The sequence below is a fragment of the Tamandua tetradactyla genome, chromosome 15 (genome assembly GCF_023851605.1).
Source record: "Tamandua tetradactyla isolate mTamTet1 chromosome 15, mTamTet1.pri, whole genome shotgun sequence".
In the NCBI taxonomy this organism is placed as follows: domain Eukaryota; kingdom Metazoa; phylum Chordata; class Mammalia; order Pilosa; family Myrmecophagidae; genus Tamandua; species Tamandua tetradactyla.
This window is the reverse complement of record NC_135341.1, coordinates 27,329,770-27,354,632: the sequence shown is the minus strand read 5'-3', so window position 1 is coordinate 27,354,632 and position 24,863 is coordinate 27,329,770. Positions and strand designations below refer to the sequence as shown.

At 36.5% G+C, this 24,863-nt stretch overlaps 1 protein-coding gene across 2 annotated transcripts in view; it reads right to left on the bottom strand.

Annotated features, from left to right (window-relative positions):
* DENND6A (DENN domain containing 6A) overlaps positions 1 to 24,863 on the bottom strand; it is a 143,899-nt gene that overhangs the window by 41,610 nt on the left and 77,426 nt on the right. For both annotated transcript variants that reach the window (XM_077128906.1, XM_077128907.1), the window contains exons 4-9: positions 13,917 to 14,029; positions 11,759 to 11,839; positions 10,632 to 10,737; positions 9,946 to 10,025; positions 8,859 to 8,921; positions 8,047 to 8,102 (exon numbers count right to left, since the gene is read on the bottom strand). In XM_077128906.1, the coding sequence (XP_076985021.1) occupies positions 8,047 to 8,102; positions 8,859 to 8,921; positions 9,946 to 10,025; positions 10,632 to 10,737; positions 11,759 to 11,839; positions 13,917 to 14,029 (499 nt within the window). The remainder of the gene's footprint in view (positions 1 to 8,046; positions 8,103 to 8,858; positions 8,922 to 9,945; positions 10,026 to 10,631; positions 10,738 to 11,758; positions 11,840 to 13,916; positions 14,030 to 24,863) is intronic.

Sequence of the window (24,863 nt, the reverse complement as noted above, 5' to 3'; positions counted from 1 at the left end):
TTGCAAAGAGAGGGAAACTATCCAAGTGCCCATCACCAGTGGATAAACAAAATGTGGTATATACATACGATGGGGTATTATGTAGCAGTAAGATGAAATGATGTCCCAAAACATATGACAACTTGGATGAACCTTGAGGACATAATGCTGAGTGAAATAAGTCAGTCACAAAGGTCACTGTATGAAATCACTGTATGATTTCATTATTATAACTCCAGTAAAGCTAATCTCAGGAGTTATTACACTGTAGAATATAGCAGACCTAGAGGTATACAAAAGCTAGAGACAGAAGAAAGGCTACCCAAAGAGGCTGAATCTAAATGCAAAGTAATGGATAGAAGTGATGATAACTAATTTGTGGGTTTATATTTTTTATAATTATTATTGTGCCATAATGGAGTTGAATATGATTGAAAAGGGACATATAGTGTCATGTATCCCAATTATTAAATTTACAATTATAAATAAGCTCTTTTTTTCTGGAAGTGCATGGGCCAGGAATTGAATACGGGTTCCCCACATGGTTATAAGTACGTTCTTACATAAACTACTTCAACGATTCAACAGTCAATGGACAAAGAGTTGATAGTAGAGGGATACAGGGTGAAAACTAAAAATGCACGCTATGATCAACAGTAAACAGGAAGACATTAGCAGTACCATAGCAATACCAGGGGCAACTAACTGGGGGTGGAGGGGACAAGTGATCAGGGGTAGTTTTGATAGTTGGTGATAGTTATGTTTGCTGGTTCTTTGTCATTGTGGACTAATGAAAACTGTCTAAAATTGACAGTGCTGCAGATTGTACAACCAAACGAAGACACAGGTATTGGACATTTTCCATGATGCCCAGTAGATGGAGGGAGCCAAAGGATACAATGACTAAGACGTACAATAGCAAACAGTGATACATTTATATGATGGAATATGGTGCAGCAACAAAAAGGAGGGACATCGAGGGTTACAGCAAACTGAATAAATCTGGGGAACAATGGGCTGTGCAGAAGGGGCCAGAAACAAATGAACAAATATGCTAAGGTCTTTCTCAGAAATTAGTAATTAAAAAATGAGAGTCTGGATTGTGGGCCCGAAAGCAGCCACATTTGGTCTGGAGTTGTGGATGTACTTATGGATTCTGAGAGATTGAGCTATATGTATATCAGGTGGTATTTCCCTGGAACTATGAGTAGCTCTGTGATACCTGGTTCCTAGAAATGGAGTGCTGCAAACCTGAAAGTTAGCATAGCTATATCTAACAGTTGAAGAAAATGAGAAAGAGATCAGGCCTCAATTATAGTTCAAAACGAAACCAATCCGGCTGGCTCAAGTAAATTAGGATGCAGAGTAAAAGATGATAGTGTATGTACTCTAGACCTTCAGCTGCTGAATGAGATCAAAGGCAGAGAGGTTAATTATGTCTAGAACCTAAATTCTCTGTAACTCCTCGTCTGAATCAGCCTCTCTAGATAGCTCATTTAGACAGCCTGGACTTCTGGAGTCCAGAACGGGAACGAGGTCTTATAATTCTCTATGGCTTGGTGTAGTACCAGGATACATCTCAGACTATGGTGGGCTAATTAAAAGTATTGGTGGAGTCCCCCTTCAGGATCTGAAGGGGAAATAAAAGAATATATATATTCATTACAGCAGAATGTAAGCTCTTTATATATATATATAAAACTACTAACCACCCCCATCTGAGAAACCATGGGCATCCTCCAACCATTAGGAACTACCAAAAAAATAGGCCAAGCCCTGGATTTTGAGGCTTGTTTTTATGATACCTATTTCTGCAGAGGAGAAGCTAAGACCTTAATGAGGCCTAAGAGTTGCTTTCAGGAAGCCTCTTTGTTGCTCAGATGTAGCCTCTCTTTCTCTCTCTGAGCCCAACTCTGCAAGGAAAATCAATGCCCTTCCCCTGCCCCATGTGGTACAAGCCATTCATGGGTGAAAATCTCCCTGACAACATGGGGCATGACTCCTGGGGATGAGTCTGGCCCAGAACCATGGGATTGACAACACCTTCCCGAACAAAAGAGGGAAAAGACGTGTAAAAAAATAAGGCATCAGTGGCCAAGAGAGATCAAATGGAGTCAAGAGGGTGTTCTGGAGGTTGCTCTTACGTAAGCTTCATTTAGTGCTAATTGCCATGGTTTGCTAAACTCCAATTAGTATCGCTGTGTTGACTCTTAAGAACACTCAGGGCTCAAACTGACACTTCATAACGGTTTCATGCACTCGGTATGCCTTTCTAGAACCTATAATTCCCAAAAGGTTCCTAGGTCAGATAAATCCTGAAACCCAGAGGGACCAGCCTCTCCAGGATTATCAGTTTACATTCCACTATTCTTCAGTGTGTCCACCCTTTCTCAACATGGAAGAGTCAAAACGGGCATTCTCCAAAGATCCCTATAAATTGAAAGAAGGATTAAAGGAGAAGGAGGAGGTATAACAGAGGAAATAGGATTTAACAAATGAATATGGCTGCTGAATCACTGTATTAATATTCCTTCTAGCCCCCAGTGTTTTGGAGCAGCTAGAAGGAAAAATCTGAGATGATGGAATTGGTAGCCTATGACAAACTCTGGGATCTGTTCTCTAATTACTTCTTTTTTCACTAGGAATCGAATCCGGGTCTCCAGCATGGCAGGCAAGAATTCTGCCCGCTGAGCCTTCTAATTACTTCTTGAAGTGTGCTTTGACAATTATTTTTTCTTTCTTTGCTTTGTATATATATTACACAATAAAAAAAGTTTTAAAAAATGAATTGTCTGTCATCATCAATGCTATTTTCTATTAAACTGTTCTTAATAAAAAGTCATAGAAGTTTTTCTTAAAAAAACAACAGCAACAAAGTAACTTTTACTACTTTGAAACATTTACATGTAATTCACCTATAGAAGAAAAGACACACCAAATCAACAGTGTTAGTAGCAGGGATAATTACCCAAAAGCAAAGATAATTGATAACAAACAAACAAAGGTGCTTAAAAATAAACAAAAAAACATAAAATGCAGGGGAACTGAATTTTTTATTCCATTACACCAATTCTTCAACTTATTCCTTAGTGAATCAAGTATTAAAACTATTGTATGCATCCTTAGTATATTTTTTCTAAGATATTTACTCACTTATTTGGGGGACATAATCCCTTTTCATTCTAAGAATGCCACAACAAATAATTTTTTAAGAAAATTAATTTGTGTTTAAGTGAAGTTTATTTAGTAATTTACGTATAGTAAAACACCCCTTTCAAGTGTACATTTTGATGAATTTCAATAAACGTAGCTGGTCAAATAATCACCAAAGATACAGCATACGTCCATTAATACAAAAATTTCCCTAATTCTGTTTGTTTTGAATTCACCTCTCCCACCCTTAGGCAACCACTGATCTGATTTCTGTTTCTATGGTTTTGCCTCTTCTAGGCAAATTACACAAATGGAATTATTCAGCAGGTAGCTTTTTTAATTCTGGCTTCTTGCACTTTAGGATAATGCTTCTGAGAGTCACCCATGTTTTCGCATTCATCGATGGTTTATCATTTTTTAACTGCTGAATAGCATTCTAAATGCATGGGCATACCACATTTCATTTATCCATTCACCAGTTGATGGACATTTGGGCTGTTTCTAACTTTAGGCAATTATGAATAAAGTTACTGTAAACATCTGCCTATAGGTCTTTGTGAGCACACGTTTTCATTTTGGCAGGGCAGGGGTGTGTGTGGGGGGGGTGTTGCAACTAACCAGAAGCGAGATTCCTGGGTTGTGCTAGGACCCAGTGTTTAAAACAAATCCAAGGTGTAAAACAAATCAATCTTTGAAACAGTATTCATGTAGTTTAAAAGTCACAAAAAACAAACACTCTATGTCTTTCACAAGATACTTGTTCATATGTATTCATATTCAGTAACTGCTATTTTATAGCAGTGATTTCTCAAGCTTGACTACATTTTAGAACCACCTGGACCTTGGGTAGCAATCAATCCAAAGACTCTTATTCAGCTGTTCTGCATAGAGCACAGACATAATTATTTTTTCCTTTCTTTCTTTCCTAAGTGTTCTCTTTCCTTTGTAATATTCTCTACTTTGCAGTTTGAAAATTTTCAAACATAACAGAAAAGCAAAGCCAATAGCATAAGAACCCCCATATACATGTCACCTAGATTTAACAATTTATATTTTGTCATTTTTACTTCATTTATTTTTTTCTTACAGGATTACTTCAAAATAAAACACAAACTTTATGACACTTCACCTCAACATACTTTAAAAATGCACTGCTAAAAGCAAGTGTATTTTCTATGCTTGTAAGAAAACAGGGGCCTGGACTGTAAGCTCTTAAAGCATTCATATTTAATCCAGAGTGGTAATTATTATTTCTGGATTTTGTGAGGCTGGTTTATACATGCATAATCTTGTACTTAGAGATAAGAATGAAGCTGATCAGGTCAGAATTAAGGTAATTCAGAACACAGGGGTAAGGAAGGCATTGGCTATATTTTAGAATTTCATCTACTCTTTGAGATCAAAGGAAGAAAGGTTTATTTTATCCACAATCTAAATTTTCTATAGCACATAATCTAACTGAACCTGTCTGGATAGATCTTTTAAACAACCAAAACACAGAGACCACAGAATAAGAATGAGGGCCTTTAATCCTGGATACATCCCTGAACATATTAAGCAGATAATCAAAAAGTATTGGCAAAGCCCCTTGAGGGATGGGAGAAAAAATATGGAACTATTAAACTTTACCACTGGGGAAACCTCTGGTACTGTGTCAAACATCAGCGACACCCAAATGAATAGGCCAAGCCCCTGATCTTGAGGCTTCTTCTTGTGAAGCTTATGTATATAGCAGAGAAGCTTAGCCTACCTATAGGTAAGCCAAGAGTTACTTCCAGAAGACCTCTTTTGTTGCTCAGATGTGGCCTCACTCTGTCTAAGCCCAACTCTGCAAGTGAAATCATTGCCCTCCCTACTACATGGGACATGACATCCAGGGTAAAATCTCCCTGGTGGCTTGAGAGATGGCATGGTCAGGTTCATGTGTCAACTTGGCCAGGTGGTGGTGCCCCTTTGTCTGGTTGGGCAAGTGCTGGACTGTGTGTTACTATAAGGACATTTCATAGAATTAAATCATGATCATGTTGGCTGCATCCACAGCTGACTGCATTTGTAATTAGCCAAGGGCAGTGTTCTAGTTTGCTAGCTGCCGGTATGCAATATACCAGAAACGGAATGGCTCTTAAAAGGGGAATTTAAAAAGTTGCTAGTTTACAGTTCTAAGGCCGAGAAAATGTCCCAATTAAACAAGTCTATAGAACTGTCCAATCAAAGGCATCCAGGGAAAGATACCTTGGTTCAAGAAGGCTGATGAAATGTAGGGTTTCTCTCTCAAGTGGAAAGGCATATGGTGAACACGGTCAGGGTTCCTCTCTCATCTGGAAGGGCACATGACAAGCATGGCATCAAATGCTAGCTTCTTCTCCTGGCTTCCTGTTTCATGAAGCTCCCTGGGAGGCATTTTCCTTCTTCATCTCCAAAGGTCGCTGGCTGGCAGACTCTGCTTCTCATAGCTACGTCATTCTGCTCTGCTCTCTCTGAATTGCTCTAGTCTCCAAAATGTTTCCTCTTTCATAGGACTCCAGAAACTTATCAAGACCCACCCAAATGGGTGGAGACATGTTGTCACCTAATCCAATATAACAACCACTCTTGACTTAATCACATCTCCAGGGAGATGATCTGATTACAGTTTCAAACATACAATATTGAATACAGATTATTCTGCCTTTGTGAAATGGGATTTAGATTAAAACATGGCTTTTCTAGGGGACATACATCCTTTCAAACCAGCACAGGGAGTGTCACCTGCAATGAGTGACATTTAATCTAATCACTGGAAGGCTTTTATGAAGGATTCAGAAGAGACAGTCTCTCTTCCTTCCTACTTCAGCCAACAAGCCTATCCTGTGGCATTTGTCCAGACCCTTCATCAGAGTAGTTAGCTTCACAGCCTGCCCTACAGATTTTGAACTCTACATTCCTCAAAAGTTAATTGAGACACTTTTATAAATTTTATATCTTCGGATATTTTCTGCTGATTCTGTTTCTCTAGAGAACCCTAGGTAATACAGAAGATGACTCCCAGGGATGAATCTGCCCTGGCACTGTGGGATCAAAAATGTCATCCTGACCAAAAAGGGGAAAAGGAGAGTAACAAGTAAGGTATCAGTGACAGAGAATTCAAATAGAGTCGAGAGGCTACTCTGGAGGTCACTCTTGTATAAGCTTCAGGAAGACATTGCTATCTACCATAACTTCCTGTTCCAGTTTGCTAGCTGTTGGAATGCAATAAATACCAGAAACAGAATGGCTTTTAAAAAGTTGCTAGTTTACAGTTCTAAGGCCAAGAAAATGTTCCAATTAAAACAAGTCTATAGAAATGTCCAATCTAAGGCATCCAGGGAAAGATACCTTGGTTCAAGAAGGCTGAGAAGTTCAGGATTTCTCTCTTAAGTAGAAAGGCACATGACAAACATGGTCAGAGTTTCTCTCTTGCCTGGAAGGGCACATGGCAAACACGGTCAGGGTTTCTCTCTCATCTGGAAAGGCACGTGGTGAACATGGCATCATCTGGTAGCTTTCTCTCCTGACTTCCTGTTTCATGAAGCTCCCCAGGAGGCATTTTCCTTCTTCATATCCAAAGGTCACTGGCTGGTGGACCTCTGCTTCTTGTGGCTATGTCATTCTGCTCTGCTCTCTCTGAATCTCTAGCTTTCTCCAAAATGTTTCCTCTTTTATAGGATTCCAGTAAAGTAATCAAGACCCACCTCGAATGGGTGGAGACATGTCTCCACCTAGTCCAATTTAACATCCACTCTTGAGTGAGTCACATCTCCATGGAGATAATCTAATTAAAGTTCCCAACACACATTACTAAATAGGGATTAGAAGAAATAGCTGCCTTTATAGAATGTGATTAGGATTAAAACATGGTTTTTCTAGGGTGCATACATCCTTTCAAACCAGCACACTTGACAAACCCCAACCAAAACCATTCCAGTCAATCCTAAAGAGTACCTAGGATATTATATAAGATTCTACAAATGTTCCATGCACTAGGGTAACTTTCCAGAAATCTAAAACCTCCAGATAGGTCCCCGGACCAGATAAATCCTGAAATGCAGAGAAGCCAGCCTTTCCAGAACACCAACTAGATCCATCCTCCTATTCTGTTTTTAATAATCCCCTCCAACATGAAAAAGTTAGAATGGGCATAGCCCAAATATCGCTGGAGAGTGGGAGAAACTCCAAAGGTGAGGGTGTAGTTACACAGAGAAGGTAGGGTTTAACAAATGAGTATGATTGCTGAATCATTATACTGATATTTCTTTTCATCTCCAGTTCTCAGAGCAGCTAGAAGTAAAAACCTGAAATGGTGGAACTGTAACCCATACCAAACTCTGAAATCTAGTCTACAACTAATTGTTACAATGTGCTTTGAAATTTATTGAGTTTTTGAATATGTTATTTTTCAGAAAAGAAGAAAAAAAATCAATTATGATAATAAAAAAAAAAATTCCTTCTAGTCTCCAATGTTCTGGAGCAGCTAAAGGAAAAATCTGAGATGATGGAATCATAGCCTATGACAAACTCTGGCATCTGTTATGTAATAACTACTTGTTGTAGAGTGCTTTGAAAATTATTGCCTTTTTCTTTCTTTGCTTTATATATACATTATATTAATATATTCAATAAAAAGTTTTTTTAAAAAAGGGCATTTTCTTACATCATTATAATACCATCCTCACACAAACCAAACAAAAAATAATTTGTTTATATCAGGTAATACCCAATAATATACAAATTAACCTAATCATCAAAGCTCATAATATGCATATTGAATCACTGATTTATAGCATGCTTTCTAAAAGTTTTTCCACATTCTATATAAGAACATTCATTTTCTAAAAACGTTACTAACAATATCACAAAGCTAAAGAGGCACTGTTAACAAAATAGTTCAGTTTTTACCTGAAAAGATCCACCTCATGAATAGTAGGTAAAATAACAGATATATGTGCATCCACCTAAGAGATACAAAAGAAAAAAACATAGAGAAATATCACCAAACTTTGCAGAAATTGAATTTAAATGTATGCTTTCTCATGATGAACAAGGTATGCTGCAACCCTTTTCAAGATTTTCTTCCTCAGGAACAGCCAAAGACAGGATGGGTCTTACCAATCTCCCCTAATACAGCAGAATGTCAAGGATGATACTCATTCCACAGATAAAGGATTAATCCATCAGTCAAATATTAGAATAATTCCCAACTGTATAAATTACTATGGCAATATTAGCTGACATATCCAACAGGCAAAATTAGTTTTTCCATTGTTCTCCATTTTTATTTGATTCAAAGAGGAATGGAAGTGGTAAATAACAGTTAAAATATTTCAAGTGAAAAATTCAACCACAACCATGAGCAGATGTAGCTTCAGGAAAAACATGAAAGGTAATCATAACTACAAAATCCTTGTGAGTAAGTTTCCTAAAGAAAAGAAACCTGCTAGTGACATTCCATAACGGGAAAGTTCAACTAGAATTAAACCTTGCTGAAAAAATATTTACTTTCCTTGTCTTCACAATTACTGCATAAATTCTGAATTCTCTAGTCTCCCAGGGAAAGAGCAAGGGAGAAAAAAATCACTTAATGGAATATTTCAGTAATATTCAGAAATACATAAACCTGAGAAGTTCTGCATTTGCTACTTTAAAAATTCCATTAAAAAGACTATATACGTTGGATAGTTTTACCACAGAGTACCACAGAACCAAGATACCTGCTGAGTTAGCTGCACTATTTGAGTTGTTCGAGGCTTATCATGACATGTTGGAATCCGAACCTTAAAGTGAAACAAAAAAAATTAATTTTAGCTGTAAAGAAATGTAAGTACAGGGCTCCTTTCTATAATTTGCTAGTCCCATTATTACTGAGGGATCACAGGCACTCTATCCTGCTAAGAAGTATAAACCCAACAGTGCCTAAAAAGCAATAAAGATAAAATATTCCTGTCAAGTTTTAAAAGCTAAAATCATATCTTAGTCACAGCAGAAGGTATGTGATTCAAGGTCTCTAGATCCTCATAAACAAAGAAATCACCTACCAACTGAGAAGAAATGTACTGAGAAGCAGAAAAAGGACATCAACATCATACTGCTCTCTGTTTACTATTCCAATCTTTGCTTCACTAATATGCACACACCCAAACACACCCTCCTCAAAAGCTTGCCAAACTTTGGTAAAAATTTCAGAAGAAAGTATGAGAACTCTCAACCCAGAGCTATCAGTGGTACTTCTGGTAATATCCCAGGGAAAAACAACACAGATTCTATAGAAATGAGCACATCTAAAGAGAAAGCATTGTCAAAACTAAGTCCAACTTGATAATTAATTTCAAAAACACTTGGAGCACATTCATAAAAGGTCTGAGAGCCAAAAATAAATACATTTTAAAAAATGAAAACTTAATAGAGAACAATTGCTTGGAATGAATACATTTGTTTTGACATTACATGCTAAGATCATTTAGAACTAAGTACCGATGGCTTTTCTAATTTCTCTAATTCATACTCAATTCTAATCTGCTTCTACACATATCTGGAGGCATCAGTAGGGGCCATGGAGTAGTACAATTCTAAAGGGTGGCATTTACACTCAAACATACTATATACAAATAACACCTGGTTATTTAGATGCAATGGGACTAGTGTACCAGGTGTAGCAGAATGAATTGCAGTAACGCCTCACACTGATAACAAATAAATTTGTAACTGGACTGAAATTATTAGGGAGTTCAAAGCAAACCCCACATATGAATTTCCTACACAGTTCTTTAAGATGGAGACAAATGAGCTGTATGCCATTACCTTCATCACAACCCCCATGATGGGCAAGTGTAATGTTTTCCCTGGCACTGGGGCAGGCCATCTATCAACGTCATTACAAGCTGAAAAAACAGGAAAATATTTCCGTAATGTTAAGTGGAAACATTAAAAATGGGGCATTAGAAATTAAAATTCTACATTATTTAGAGCAGGAAAAACATACTGGGAAGACTGGAAGACAGAGGTAAATGTAAAGTAAAACTAATGAAAATATATTTTATTTCACTTAGAAATAGACACATGCTCTAGGATATAAATAGATAATAATCATTTGAAAGCAATAAATCAGTAAATTTAAAGTGAGTTTTCCCATTATTTATTACAACTAAATTTAGCAACAAGAAAACACCACTTGGCTGATACCTCTATCAAGTAACAAGGATTTCTCTTCAATAGCGGCCTGAATATTATAACTGTCAACTCAGTATTTGGATATTATTATCCTAATAAATAGGCAAGATCAATGCTGCAAGAGGAGATAACAAAGGATACGGTTTTTAATGTTTGAAGGTAAAGATACCAGAATAATTTTACATCTCTCTCCCACCATATAGTCCTTAAATTATCTGATATTTTTAGAAGGTCAACTTAATTTTTATCACTCAGTTTCAGTAAATTTTTTTTAACTCCTTCATAAAAGCTGCATTATTCATCCATGTTTAACTTACCTGCTTCCAAATAAGGTTCGCTCTTTTCAAAATACTCTGGTGCTATCTGTTTTAGCACAGTGTGAAAAAAATGGATATAAGGTAGTTTGCTGATCAAAACCAAGGACTAGGAGAAAAAAGAAAAAAATGTTTTTAATTGCCTAATGATTATAATTTAAGTCTGCCATTTGTTTCTGCATGAGCAATTACTAACAAGCTACATTCAGCAATAGGTGTGCATTTTGAAATAAAAAGGCTTTTATGATGGATGGTTAAAGGAAGCAAAGCTATAGCTACAGAATGCCAAAGATTTCATCTAAATTATTACTACATTTTAACAGCATAAAGGCAAATTCATAGATATTCCTGCTGTCCAGGAAAAACAATTTCCTATAAACAGAGTAATGTCATGGATAATTTCCAAAGCCTAGTGACTGCTGTCATTAAGTAAAGTAGTATCAGATATGAACCAGATAAGCCCATCTCAATAAGGAAAGAGCACACTGTGGTGCTTTTGCAAACTAAGACTTATTTATATTTTTTGACATTATAGTCTCCTCACTTCAGAAACAGATTATGTACTTTTTCAAAAATCTATTTTTTTCTTGACCCTTTCCTATAATTCAATCTACCACGAATTAGTGGTGAGAGCAAATTCTGGTTACAAAAGGAAAGGCTGTATGTATCCCCACTAGCTGGAATTAAATAGAAACCGAATGACTTTTTTTTAAAGAAAAAAAGACTATATTTAGGGTGGAAACAATAATAGCTAAGAATGTTGCTAAAGCTTATTTACTGGCTCTTCATAAAAAGATATTGCTGGCTTTTGTTCATTGTAAGAATATTACAATCTTTTTAGTCTTTTTTCTTCTTCTAAAATATCAAAATTAGGCATACACTTCTGGCTTTTTTGACAAGAGTTCCTGAAATAATTTACATACCATCAGGAATCTAATGGCAAAATAGTGGAAAAGCAAAATTCAACAGCAGTTAAAAACCTAGGGACAGATGTCTATAATCTTAAAAACAAAGGTAAAATATAAACTCTATTATGTTTAAAGATAAAATATCAAAGACTTTAGAATTAATAATCAGTATTTTTCTAATTACACAAAAATACTTTTACTATTAGTATATCTGAAAGTTACCTTCTGAAAGTAGCCTCTCTTTAGAGTTTTATCTCGAACTTGTCGGAAATACACATATCCATAAAAATAAGCAGGATCCTTCTATGAAAGAAGTGAGACAATAAAAAACATGTATTTCCATCCTTTAATACTAACATCAGGTTCCTTTATAAATTCAATTGTGATATGGGATTTTCACAAAAAGCTAGGTAAGCTTTTCCACTAATACAAACAATAATCATGACTATCAGTGCTAGATAAAAACCTAACTAGCCCAAAGATGAAATAATCATAACTAAATTAAAAGGTCAGATTTTCCCCCCATAACTTATTCAACTTTATGTTCTTTATTCCTATCTGTACTAGTTAATGGAAGTCAGGAAACAATTAAATTCTGTTTACCCTAAGGTTACGTTTAATGGGGGAAAAGATCCATCTACAATTTTGAGTTTGTAAAGACTAAGAGGTCAAAGTGAGGTGTTCGCAGGTAAAATTTCAAGAGAGAAAATAAAAGGAGTTACAAATGTCAATAAAAATCTTATATAGCCAGTTGTATTTTAATTAATGTATTTTAATAATATTGAAACACTGGAATGTTTATCAACGTACAATTTGAAATGTAATTACATTCCAAACAACTTAAAAAATTTCACATTCTAATAGAATAAACTTTGGCCTGTTTGATTATTTTTATTGTTATTCTTTAAACAAATATTTTGTTGACTACATAGATTGAACAAGGCATTGTATTAGACATAAGATGCATGAAACACAATTCCTTAAGAAGATTACAATCTAGGAAGTATAAGAAAAGTACAAAACTGACTACTATGTAATAGGATGAAAGGTACCATGAAGAAAAACAAGGTGTTATGAAGAGGCCACGGAGGAAAAGATTACCTTTATGGGGATCAACAGAGATTTCATGCAGACAGCAATTTTTGAGTTGGGTGTTAAAGAATGGATATGGTTTAAGCAAAGACAAAGATGTAGCCATCCCAGGTTTGGAAGGCCAGGAGTTTGAACAAAACACACAGAATCAGAGAAGTACAAACTGTCTTAGGAAAAAAGCAAATAGTTCAGTTTGGCTAAAATATAACACAAATATAAGAAGAAAAACAGGACTGGAAATCGGAAAGATAATGGTCTTATTTTGGAAGACCTGAAAAGTGAAGACAAGGAAATAGTACCATCGTTATTACCTCTTTATTCATTAGGCAATAGATAGTCATTGCAAATTTTATTTATTTTTGTTATATAAATGCATACTTTAGCTGGCAACACTATGGAAGATACATTGCATTGGAGAAAACAAGAGGTAGGATGCCCTTAGTCAAATAACGTATCCTCGATAACCTTCCATTTCCTCATCTGCAAAAGGAATTCTCTCTGAACACTGTATGAAAGATTAATGAGATGCTATTTATAACATATGCACATTATTGCAGTGCCTGAAACACAGTAAGCTCTAATTAATAAGAGTTGTTAGTATCATTGGTTGGAAGGATATGTTAATAGTGATAGCAATAGGTCATGGAAGGGAGAGGATGGCTAAGAGAAACATTTCAAAGGTGTTATCTTTGCTAAGGAGGAGAAGGTTCCTGTATTTAGTGGAATCAGGGAGGCAAACTGTAAAAGCTCATTTCAGAAAAAACGATGTCCCATACATAATGCATGGGCTGATAGGCTATTTGGATGGAAATGTTCCTCAGGCATTAAATGTGGAATTCCAGAAAAAGGAACCTAAAGACTTTGGAAGTATTAAAATTGTTTCAATAACAATAATTATAAAAGAAAGTCTGTTTAAAAAAAAAAAGAAAAGAAACAACTCCAATGCTATCACAAAGTCTGTAGGGATTACCATAAGGAATGATTTTGGGTAATATTTCTTGGTATGGCACCACCCCCACCCCAGTATCTAAACAAAGAGTTATTAACAAATGAAAGGAATTACCTCAACATTCTAATCTATTGCTTTAATTCTCAATGGAATTATGTTTCAAGAAAAGTAATTTTGTAAAGCCTCTTTCATTCGCATGCTGAAATCTTATGAATTAGACTCATTTAGGAAATCCAGCTGTATACTACAGGAACAAAACAATAGCTATTAGAATTAACTGTATAACTGAGTTCTAGGTTTCCTCTCACAAGGATATTTTTCTATTACTACTTTTCCAACCTTCAAGTAAACTGGTAAATCTTTGTCAAATTGATCCAGAAGACAATGCAGTGACACCCTCCTCCCAGAAGACTGTCGAAATCTAAAACAAAACTGGGTATCTCCAAGACAACCTAATGAAAACAAAAATGAAAGAAATTAAGGATAGGTTAGTGTAACATTTATTTATCCAGTTTCATCAAACTTAAGATATGAAAGGGAACCTAGTAATCCTTCAACCCATACTCTGTCATGTTTAGGGGGAAGAAAAATTAGATTCATTGAATTTAAATTTAATTTTGGATTTCTCGAAGTCATTTTTGCTAATTAGAAGCAAAGCCAAAAGTAAAAACATGTGTCTTAACCCCTAAATTTCTTACTCTTTTTCTTGTTCCATTTTCCCCACTAAAGTTTTTGCAAACTGTTTACATGTAATTTAACTCACTAACCTAATAATCAGCAAAAGATGCCAAACACAGAGGAACACATTATCAGAAGCAATTTATAATATTTTAAAAAACAGCCAGTAAAATTAAACTATAGTGCTTAAGGGTGCATGTCTAGGTGATAAAACTATGACGAAAAGTAAGAAACATATTACTATATAGTAAAAGAATCAGGACAGTGGTTATGTTTGGAGGGTGGGGGTAGTGTTTGGGAAAGGGCACCAGGGAGATTTTGAGGTGTTAGCAAAGTTCTATTTCATGACCTTTAATGTGCTATACATTTCACATTAATAGTAGTTGTTGTAAAGGATAGGTCAAGTCTATTTAAAATTTGGGTTTAAGGGTCACCCCCAAGAGAGTTTCTTTTGTTGCTCAGATGTGGCCTCTCTCTCCAGCCAACACAACAAGCAAACTCACCACCCTCCCCCTGTCTACGTGGGACATGATTCCCAGGGGTGTGGACCTTCCTGGCAACATGGGACAGAAATCCTAGAATGAGCTGAGACTCAGCATCAAGGATTGAGCAAAACCCTAGAATGAGCTGAGACTCAGCATCAAGGGATTGAGAAAACCTTCTCTACCAAAAGGGGGAAGAGTGAAATGAGACAAAGTGTCAATGGCTGAGAGATTCCAAACAGAGTCAGAGGTTATCCTGGAGGTTATTCTTACGCATTAAGTAGATATCACCTTGTTATTCAAGATGTAATGGAGAGGCTGAGAGAACTGCCTGAAAATGTAGAGCTGAGTTCCAGTAGCCATGTTTCCTGATGATGACTGAATAATGATATAGCCTTCACAATGTGACTGTGTGATTGTGAAAACCTTGTGTCTGACGCTCCTTTTTTTCTGTTTTCATTTTATTTCTTTTTCTGTTGTCTTTTTATTTCTTTTTCTGAATTGATGCAAATGTTCTAAGAAATGATGAATATGCAACTATGTGATGATATTGAGAATTACTGATTATATATGTAGAACAGAATGATATGTTAATGCTTTTGTTTGTTCTTAATTTTTTTAATAAATAAATTAACTAATAAAAAAAAAAAAAAGATGTAATGGATAGGCTGGAGGGAACTGCCTGAAAATGTAGAGCTGTTTTCCAGTAGCCATGTTTCTTGATGATGATTGAATAATGATATAGCTTTCACAATGTGACTGTGTGATTATGAAAATCTTGTGTCTGATGCTCCTTTTATCTACCTTGTCAACAGACGAGTAGAACATATGGAATAAGAATAAATAATAGGGGGAACAAATGTTAAAATAAATTTAGTTTGAAATGCTAGTGATCAATGAAAGGGAGGGGTAATGGTGTGGTATGTATAAATTTTTTTGTTGTTTTCGTTTTATTTCTTTTCCTGAATAGATGCAAATGTTCCAAAAAATGATCATGATGATGAATATGCAATTATGATGATATTGTGAATTACTCATTATATACGTAGAATAGAATGATCAAAACAGGAATGTTTGAGTTTATGTGTTTTTGGTATTTAAAAAAATAAAATTAAAAAAAATTTTTTAAAAAGTAGTTGTTGTTTTAAGACATAATAGAGAAAGATGTGGGAAGAGTAATAGTCTTACACCTTAATCATTTTAGTTAGGTTTTTTTTTTTAACTCTAATAATTTTATCAAATCTCTTAAAGCATGTAAACTCTACCTAAACTGCCTATATATATATAAACAAAGGAATACATGGGGTATCTTAAAATTCAATTTTTTCCTGTTTGTTATATTCTAAACTAATAAGGTTTTAACAAACATGAAACTTACTCAATATTTTCATTATTACTTATTATTACATCCAGAGGTACTTGTAATTTTTTATCATAAGAAGTTCTCAAGAAAGGAAGTAGAAGCTTGATGATATGTTTAGAAGTCTTAAAAACTAAATTAGTATGTACACTTAAATGCAAACAAATATTTCTTTGGTGGTGAAGGGAAGGAATAAAGGAAATTAGAGCAGGTAAATTCAGTTTCTTTACTGGTTAAAGGATATAGTTTAAAAATAAGGCACACACTTGCAACCTGAAGTAATGAGAACTACTTTGTGATAGAGGTCTAACAAAATGAGCTTGTATAAAAAAAAAAAAGTGCTTGTATACTGATGGTTTCATGTTTCTCTTTAGAAGACATGTACATCTTAAAAAAAAATCTAAAAGTAGTACATAACTAATTTCTCTGAGATACTGGCAAGGTAGAATAGGAAAATACAATATATTTTAAGAAAGGGATATACCACCTAGAAAATGTAAGTGATATTGAGTTTTGTGGAAAGGACACAATGAATCTCCTACAACCTTAAATCCCTACCCACCTGGCTCCATACACAAATCATGGGTATGCTGGGAAAACTTTCCCGAGACCTACTGCACACACATCTCACCCCCGCCCCAACTATTAAGTTAATGAGGAAGCTGGCTCACTGAGTTAAAAAAACCCTAGCTTTTTTGTGGACTGCAAGGTAAGAGGTTCACACTCTATGTATCAGGTCTGTCCCTTCAAACACTAAAGGTCACTTAAGAATAGTCAAGTCCTTATATGGCCAGTATTGTGTTCTCCATTTTGACCTCTTAATCAATAGGAAAGGAAACATCAGCAAAGTTGTGAGAATCTACCCTACAATCTTGTCAAAAATTGATGGTTATGGATGGTGGTGATGGTATCATTATTAAAGTAATTAACAGCACTGAATATATATCTGAATGTGATTAAAAAGGGAAGTGTTAGATGAGACTATATGGTAACAGATTAAAATTTTTTAAAACTCCATAGAAGTACACTACAAAACAGGGACTACAGTTAACAGTATGATTATAAAAATGTGCTATCATCAATTGTAACATTTTCCACACCTATACAAAGCTGTAATAATAGGGTAGTATATGGGAATTATTTATTTTATGCATGATGATCCATAAGCCCACAACTTCTCTAATAAAGGAAAAATATATTGGTATGGTTAGTGTGGCCCATATCATTTAACCACATAACAGGAGACTACAGCTCTACAAGAGTAACAAAATGGGGAGTGGGGATGGTGGTGCAAGGGTAGTTCGGTGGTAGAATTCTTACCTGCCATGCAGGAGATCTGGGTTCAATTCCTGGTCCCTGCCCCACCCACCCCCACGCCCCGCCCACCAAAAATCAACAAATGGTGCTACAATAATGGGATACTCACATGGAAAAAGAATGAAATGTGATCCCCACCACACAAAATACTTGAAAAAAGAGTAATTTAATGATTACATGTACAAGATGGTAAAATGATTGTGATCATGATGAAAAAGTTCTAGACTGAGAGTCACAATCAATGGAATCTAATCCAAGGCTAATTAATTAAGGTCAATAATTAGCCTTAAAGAATCACTTAACCTAAGGTTCTCACTTTTCTGGTCAACAAAATCTGGGGGTTTCCTTAAATATCTAAAGTCACTTCCAGTGCTAACAGTCATTGATTCTAAAATAAGACGTAACAAATTTATGACTATAAAGAATTCAAGTAGAGGGCGGGCCGCGGTGGCTCAGCGGGCAAAGTGCTTGCCTGCTATGCCGGAGGACCTCGGTTCGATTCCCGGCCCCAGCCCATGTAACGAAAACGGAGAAACAAAATACAATAAAACAAGAAAATGCTTAAAAGATGTTTCCCTTTCTTCCTCTCTTCCTTCCTTCTATCCTTCCTTCCTTCTCTCTGTCTTTCCTTTAATAAAAAAAAAAAAAAAAAAAAAAAAAAAAAAAAAAAAAGAATTCAAGTAGAGTAATAAGAATCTTAGCCAATATGCTCACTGAAAAAACTAAAGATCTACAAATATCCAAAGGACTTAAAAATGATGCTGACTCTGAAAAAATCAAAACAACTATGAACACAGAAAACTACATAACATGCTTAAAGAAATCAAAGGAGATCTAAATAAGTTGAAAGACATTCCCTGCTCATGGATAGGAAGTTAAATATGGTTAAGAGGTCAATTTTCCCCAAGTTGATCTACAGATTCAACACAATTCAAATTCAAACAACCTACTTTGAAGATTTGGAAAAGCTAACTACCAAGTTCACCTGGAAGGGAAAGAGACCCCAAATAGCTAAAAGTGTCCTAAAAAAGAAGAATAAAGTGGGAGGATTAAACAGCCCTGACTTTAAAACTTATTATAAAGCCACAGTGGTCAAAACAGCATGGTACTGGCAAAAAGACAGAAGCATTGACCCAATGGAATCAAATCAAGAGTGCAGAAATAGACCACCAAATCTATGGTCAACTGATCTTTGACAAGGCCCCAAATCCTCTGAACTGGGACAAAACAGTCTTTTCAATAATTGGGCATGGAAGAACTGGATACCAATAGCCAAGACAATGAAAGAGAACCCCTATCTTACACCCTACATAAAAATTAACTCAAAGTGGATCAAACACCCAAATATAAGAACTAGCACCATAAAGCTTCTAGCAGAAAATGTTGGGAAACATCTTTAAGACATGGTAACAGGAGGTAGCTTCCTAAACTTTACACCCAAAGCACAAGCAACAAAAGAAAAAATACACAAATGTGTTTTTACATAATGGGAACTCCTCAAAATCAAATGCTTCTGCACCTCAAAAGATTTGTCAAAAAGGTAAAGAGGCTTGTGGGACCTACGGAGGACGTGCCCAGAGCTCGTGGAGTACTTGGGCCACGTGCATGCTTCGAGACTTCCTGGAAGATGGCGGCTTAGTAAGACGCACGGATCTTAGTTTCTTCTCCAGGACACCTACTAGGGGAGTAGAAACGATACAGAAAGCGCCCAAAGCCACAACAGAGATAAAAAAGACAGCGTACCCCATCCTGGAACGGCTGGCTGGCTGAGAGAAGCAGCTCGGGTGAGATCGCCGAGGCGCGCGGGCCTTACCGGGCGGGGTGGCAAGCGGCCGGAGTTACTCCCTTCCCCCTTCCCGGGCCGGCTGGGAGAATTGGAGAGGTGGTCCCCTGAAACCAAGGCGACTGGCGCCCACACCACGCGCAGCCCCCGGACCAACTGGGAGAATTGGATCGGAAACCCCCAGGCCACGGAGAACGGTGACCCCGTGACTCCCGGGGAACGTGCACTCTCTCGGGCGGGCCGCTGCCACTGGCGCCCTCCCGCCACGCTTGTTGCCCAGGGCCGACAAGGAAATTCGGACGGGCTCTTTCCCTGGCTGCGGCGACCAGCAACCCTCCCTGCGTTCGGACACCCTCCCTGCGTTCAGACCCCGGGCCGGCTCAAGCCGCTTCGGCTAGCGAACCCCCAGGACGGCGAGAGTTTTCCAAAGTTTAAGGTCCCACAGCACCTTTTACTGGTGGGACCCGCAGACAAACGTGTGCCACGAGCGCCACCTACTGGGCAGGATAAGAAGAACAGAACCCAGAGATTTCACAGAAAAATATTACAACCTTGCTGGGTCCAACACCAAGAGAAATCTGAATAAATGCCCAGACGCCAGCAGCAGAAGATAACTGTCCACGCTCAAAAGATTGAGAATATGACTCAGTCAAAGAAACAAACCAATAGCTCAAATGAGACACAAGAGCTGAGACAACTAATGCTGAATATACAAACAGAAATGGAAAACCTCTTCAAAAATGAAATCGATAAATTGAGGGAGGACATGAAGAGGACATGGGCTGAACATAAAGAAGAAATAGAAAAACTGAAAAAACAAATCGCAGAACTTATGGAAGTGAAGGATAAAGTAGCAAACATAGAAAAAATAATGGATAGCTACAATGATAGATTTAAAGAGACAGAAGATAGAATTAGTGATTTGGAGAATGGAACATCTGAATTCCAAAAAGAAACAGAAACTATAGGGAAAAGAATGGAAAAATTTGAACAGGGTATCAGGGAACTCAAGGACAATATGAACCGCACAAATATACGTGTTGTGGGTGTCCCAGAAGGAGAAGAGAAGGGAAAAGGAGGAGAAAAACTAATGGAAGAAATTATCACTGAAAATTTCCCAACTCTTATGAAAGACCTAAAATTACAGATCCAAGAAGTGCAGCGCACCCCAAAGAGATTAGACCCAAATAGGCGTTCTCCAAGACACTTACTAGTTAGAATGTCAGAGGTCAAAGAGAAAGAGAAGATCTTGAAAGCAGCAAGAGAAAAACAATCCATTACATACAAGGGAAACCCAATAAGACTTTGTGTAGATTTCTCAGCAGAAACCATGGAAGCTAGAAGACAGTGGGATGATATATTTAAAATACTAAAAGAGAAAAACTGCCAACCAAGACTCCTATATCCAGCAAAATTATCCTTCAAAAATGAGGGAGAAATTAAAACATTCTCAGACAAAAAGTCACTGAAAGAATTTGTGACCAAGAGACCAGCTCTGCAAGAAATACTAAAGGGAGCACTAGAGTCAGATACAAAAAGACAGAAGAGAGAGATATGGAAAAGAGTGTAGAAAGAAGGAAAATCAGATATGATATATATAATACAAAAGGCAAAATGTTAGAGGAAAATATTATCCAAACAGTAATAACACTAAATGTCAATGGACTGAATTCCCCAATCAAAAGACATAGATTGGCAGAATGGATTAAAAAACAGGATCCTTCGATATGCTGTCTACAGGAAACACATCTTAGACCCAAAGATAAACATAGGTTGAAAGTGAAAGGTTGGGAAAAGATATTTCATGCAAATAACAACCAGAAAAGAGCAGGAGTGGCTATACTAATATCCAACAAATTAGACTTCAAATGTAAAACAGTTAAAAGAGACAAAGAAGGACACTATATACTAATAAAAGGAACAATTAAACAAGAAGACATAACAATCATAAATATTTACGCACCGAATCAGAATGCCCCAAAATACGTGAGGAATATACTGCAAACACTGAAAAGGGAAATAGACTCATATACCATAATAGTTGGAGACTTCAACTCACCACTCTCATCAATGGACAGAACATCTAGACAGAGGATCAACAAAGAAATAGAGAATCTGAATATTACTATAAATGAACTAGACTTAATAGACATTTATAGGACATTACATCCCACAACAGCAGGATACACCTTTTTCTCAAGTGCTCATGGATCATTCTCAAAGATAGACCATATGCTGGGTCACAAAGCAAGTCTCAACAAATTTAAAAAGATTGAAATCTTACACAACACTTTCTCGGACCATAAAGGAATGATGTTGCAAATCAATAAAAGGCAGAGTGCCAGAAAATTCACAAATACGTGGAGGCTCAACAACACACTCCTAAACAACGACTGGGTCAAAGAAGAAATTGCAAGAGAAATTAGCAAATACCTCGAGGCGAATGAAAATGAAAGCACAACATATCAAAACTTATGGGATGCAGCAAAGGCAGTGCTAAGAGGGAAATTTATTGCTCTAAATGCCTATATCAGAAAAGAAGAAAAGGCAAAAATGCAGGAATTAACTGTTCAATTGGAAGAACTGGAGAAAGAACAGCAAGCTAACCCCAAAGCAAGCAAAAGGAAAGAAATAACAAAGATTACAGCACAAATAAATGAAATTGAAAACATGAAAACAATAGAGAAAATCAATAAGGCCAGAAGTTGGTTCTATGAGAAAATCAATAAGATTGATGGGCCCTTAGCAAGATTGACAAAAAGAAGAAGAGAGAGGATGCAAATAAATAAGATCAGAAATGGAAGAGGAGACATAACTACTGACCTCACAGAAATAAAGGAGGTAATAACAGGATACTATGAACAACTTTACGCTAATAAATACAACAATTTAGAGGAAATGGACGGGTTCCTGGAAAGACATGAACAACCAACTTTGACTCAAGAAGACATAGATGACCTCAACAAACCAATCACAAGTAAAGAAATTGAATTAGTCATTCAAAAGCTTCCTAAAAAGAAAAGTCCAGGACCAGATGGCTTCACATGTGAATTCTACCAAACGTTCCAGAAAGAATTAGTACCAATTCTCTTCAAACTCTTCAAAAAAATTGAAGTGGAGGGAAAACTACCTAATTCATTCTATGAAGCCAACATCACCCTCATACCAAAACCAGGCAAAGATATTACAAAAAAAGAAAACTACAGACCAATCTCTCTAATGAATACAGATGCAAAAATCCTCAATAAAATTCTAGCAAATCATATCCAACAACACATTAAAAGAATTATACATCATGACCAAGTAGGATTCATCCCAGGTATGCAAGGATGGTTCAACATAAGAAAATCAATTAATGTAATACACCATATCAACAAATCAAAGCAGAAAAATCACATGATCATCTCAATTGATGCAGAGAAGGCATTCGACAAGATTCAACATCCTTTCCTGTTGAAAACACTTCAAAAGATAGGAATACAAGGGAACTTCCTTAAAATGATAGAGGGAATATATGAAAAACCCACAGCTAATATCATCCTCAATGGGGAAAAATTGAAAACTTTCCCCCTAAGATCAGGAACAAGACAAGGATGTCCACTATCACCCCTATTATTCAACATTGTGTTGGAGGTTCTAGCCAGAGCAATTAGACAAGAAAAAGAAATACAAGGCATCAAAATTGGAAAGGAAGAAGTAAAACTATCACTGTTTGCAGACGATATGATACTATACGTCGAAAACCCGGAAAAATCCACAACAAAACTACTAGAGCTAATAAATGAGTACAGCAAAGTAGCAGGTTACAAGATCAACATTCAAAAATCTGTAGCATTTCTATACACTAGTAATGAACAAGCTGAGGGGGAAATCAAGAAACGAATCCCATTTACAATTGCAACTAAAAGAATAAAATACCTAGGAATAAATTTAACTAAAGAGACAAAAAACCTATATAAAGAAAACTACAAAAAACTGCTAAAAGAAATCACAGAAGACCTAAATAGATGGAAGGGCATACCGTGTTCATGGATTGGAAGACTAAATATAGTTAAGATGTCAATCCTACCTAAATTGATTTACAGATTCAATGCAATACCAATCAAAATCCCAACAACTTATTTTTCAGAAATAGAAAAACCAATAAGCAAATTTATCTGGAAGGGCAGGGTGCCCCGAATTGCTAAAAACATCTTGAGGAAAAAAAACGAAGCTGGAGGTCTCATGCTGCCTGACTTTAAGGCATATTATGAAGCCACAGTGGTCAAAACAGCATGGTATTGGCATAAAGATAGATATATCGACCAATGGAATCGAATAGAGTGCTCAGATATAGACCCTCTCATCTATGGACATTTGATCTTTGATAAGGCAGTCAAGCCAACTCACCTGGGACAGAGCAGTCTCTTCAATAAATGGTGCCTAGAGAACTGGATATCCATATGCAAAAGAATGAAAGAAGACCCATCTCTCACACCCTATACAAAAGTTAACTCAAAATGGATCAAAGATCTAAACATTAGGTCTAAGACCATAAAACAGTTAGAGGAAAATGTAGGGAGATATCTTATGGATCTTACAACTGGAGGCGGTTTTATGGACCTTAAACCTAAAGCAAGAGCACTGAAGAAGGAAATAAATAAATGGGAACTCCTCAAAATTAAACACTTTTGTGCATCAAAGAACTTCATCAAGAAAGTAGAAAGACAGCCTACACAATGGGAGACAATATTTGGAAATGATATATCAGATAAAGGTCTAGTATCCAGAATTTATAAAGAGATTGTTCATCTCAACAACAAAAAGACAGCCAACCCAATTACAAAATGGGAAAAAGACTTGAACAGACACCTATCAGAAGAGGAAATACGGATGGTCAAGAGGCACATGAAGAGATGCTCAATGTCCCTGGCCATTAGAGAAATGCAAATCAAAACCACAATGAGATATCATCTCACACCCACCAGAATGGCCATTATCAACAAAACAGAAAATGACAAGTGCTGGAGAGGATGTGGAGAAAGAGGCACACTTATCCACTGTTGGTGGGAATGTCAAAGGGTGCAACCACTGTGGAAGGCAGTTTGGCGGTTCCTCAAAAAGCTGAATATAGAATTGCCATACGACCCAGCAATACCATTGCTAGGTATCTACTCAAAGGACTTAAGGGCAAAGACACAAACGGACATTTGCACACCAATGTTTATAGCAGCATTATTTACAATTGCAAAGAGATGGAAACAGCCAAAATCTCCATCAACAGAAGAGTGGCTAAACAAACTGTGGTATATACATACGATGGAATATTATGCAGCTTTAAGACAAGATAAACTTATGAACCATGTAATAACATGGATGGACCTAGAGAATATTATGCTGAGTGAATCCAGCCAAAAACTAAAGGACAAATACTGTATGGTCCCACTGATGTGAACGGACATTCGAGAATAAACTTGAAATATGTCATTGGTAACAGAGTTCAGCAGGAGTTAGAAACAGGGTAAGACAATGGGTAATTGAAGCTGAAGGGATACAGACTGTGCAACAGGACTAGATACAAAAACTCAAAAATGGACAGCACAATAATACCTAATTGTAAAGTAATCATGTTAAAACACTGAATGAAGCTGCATCTGAGCTATAGGTTTTTGTTTTGTTTTGTTTTG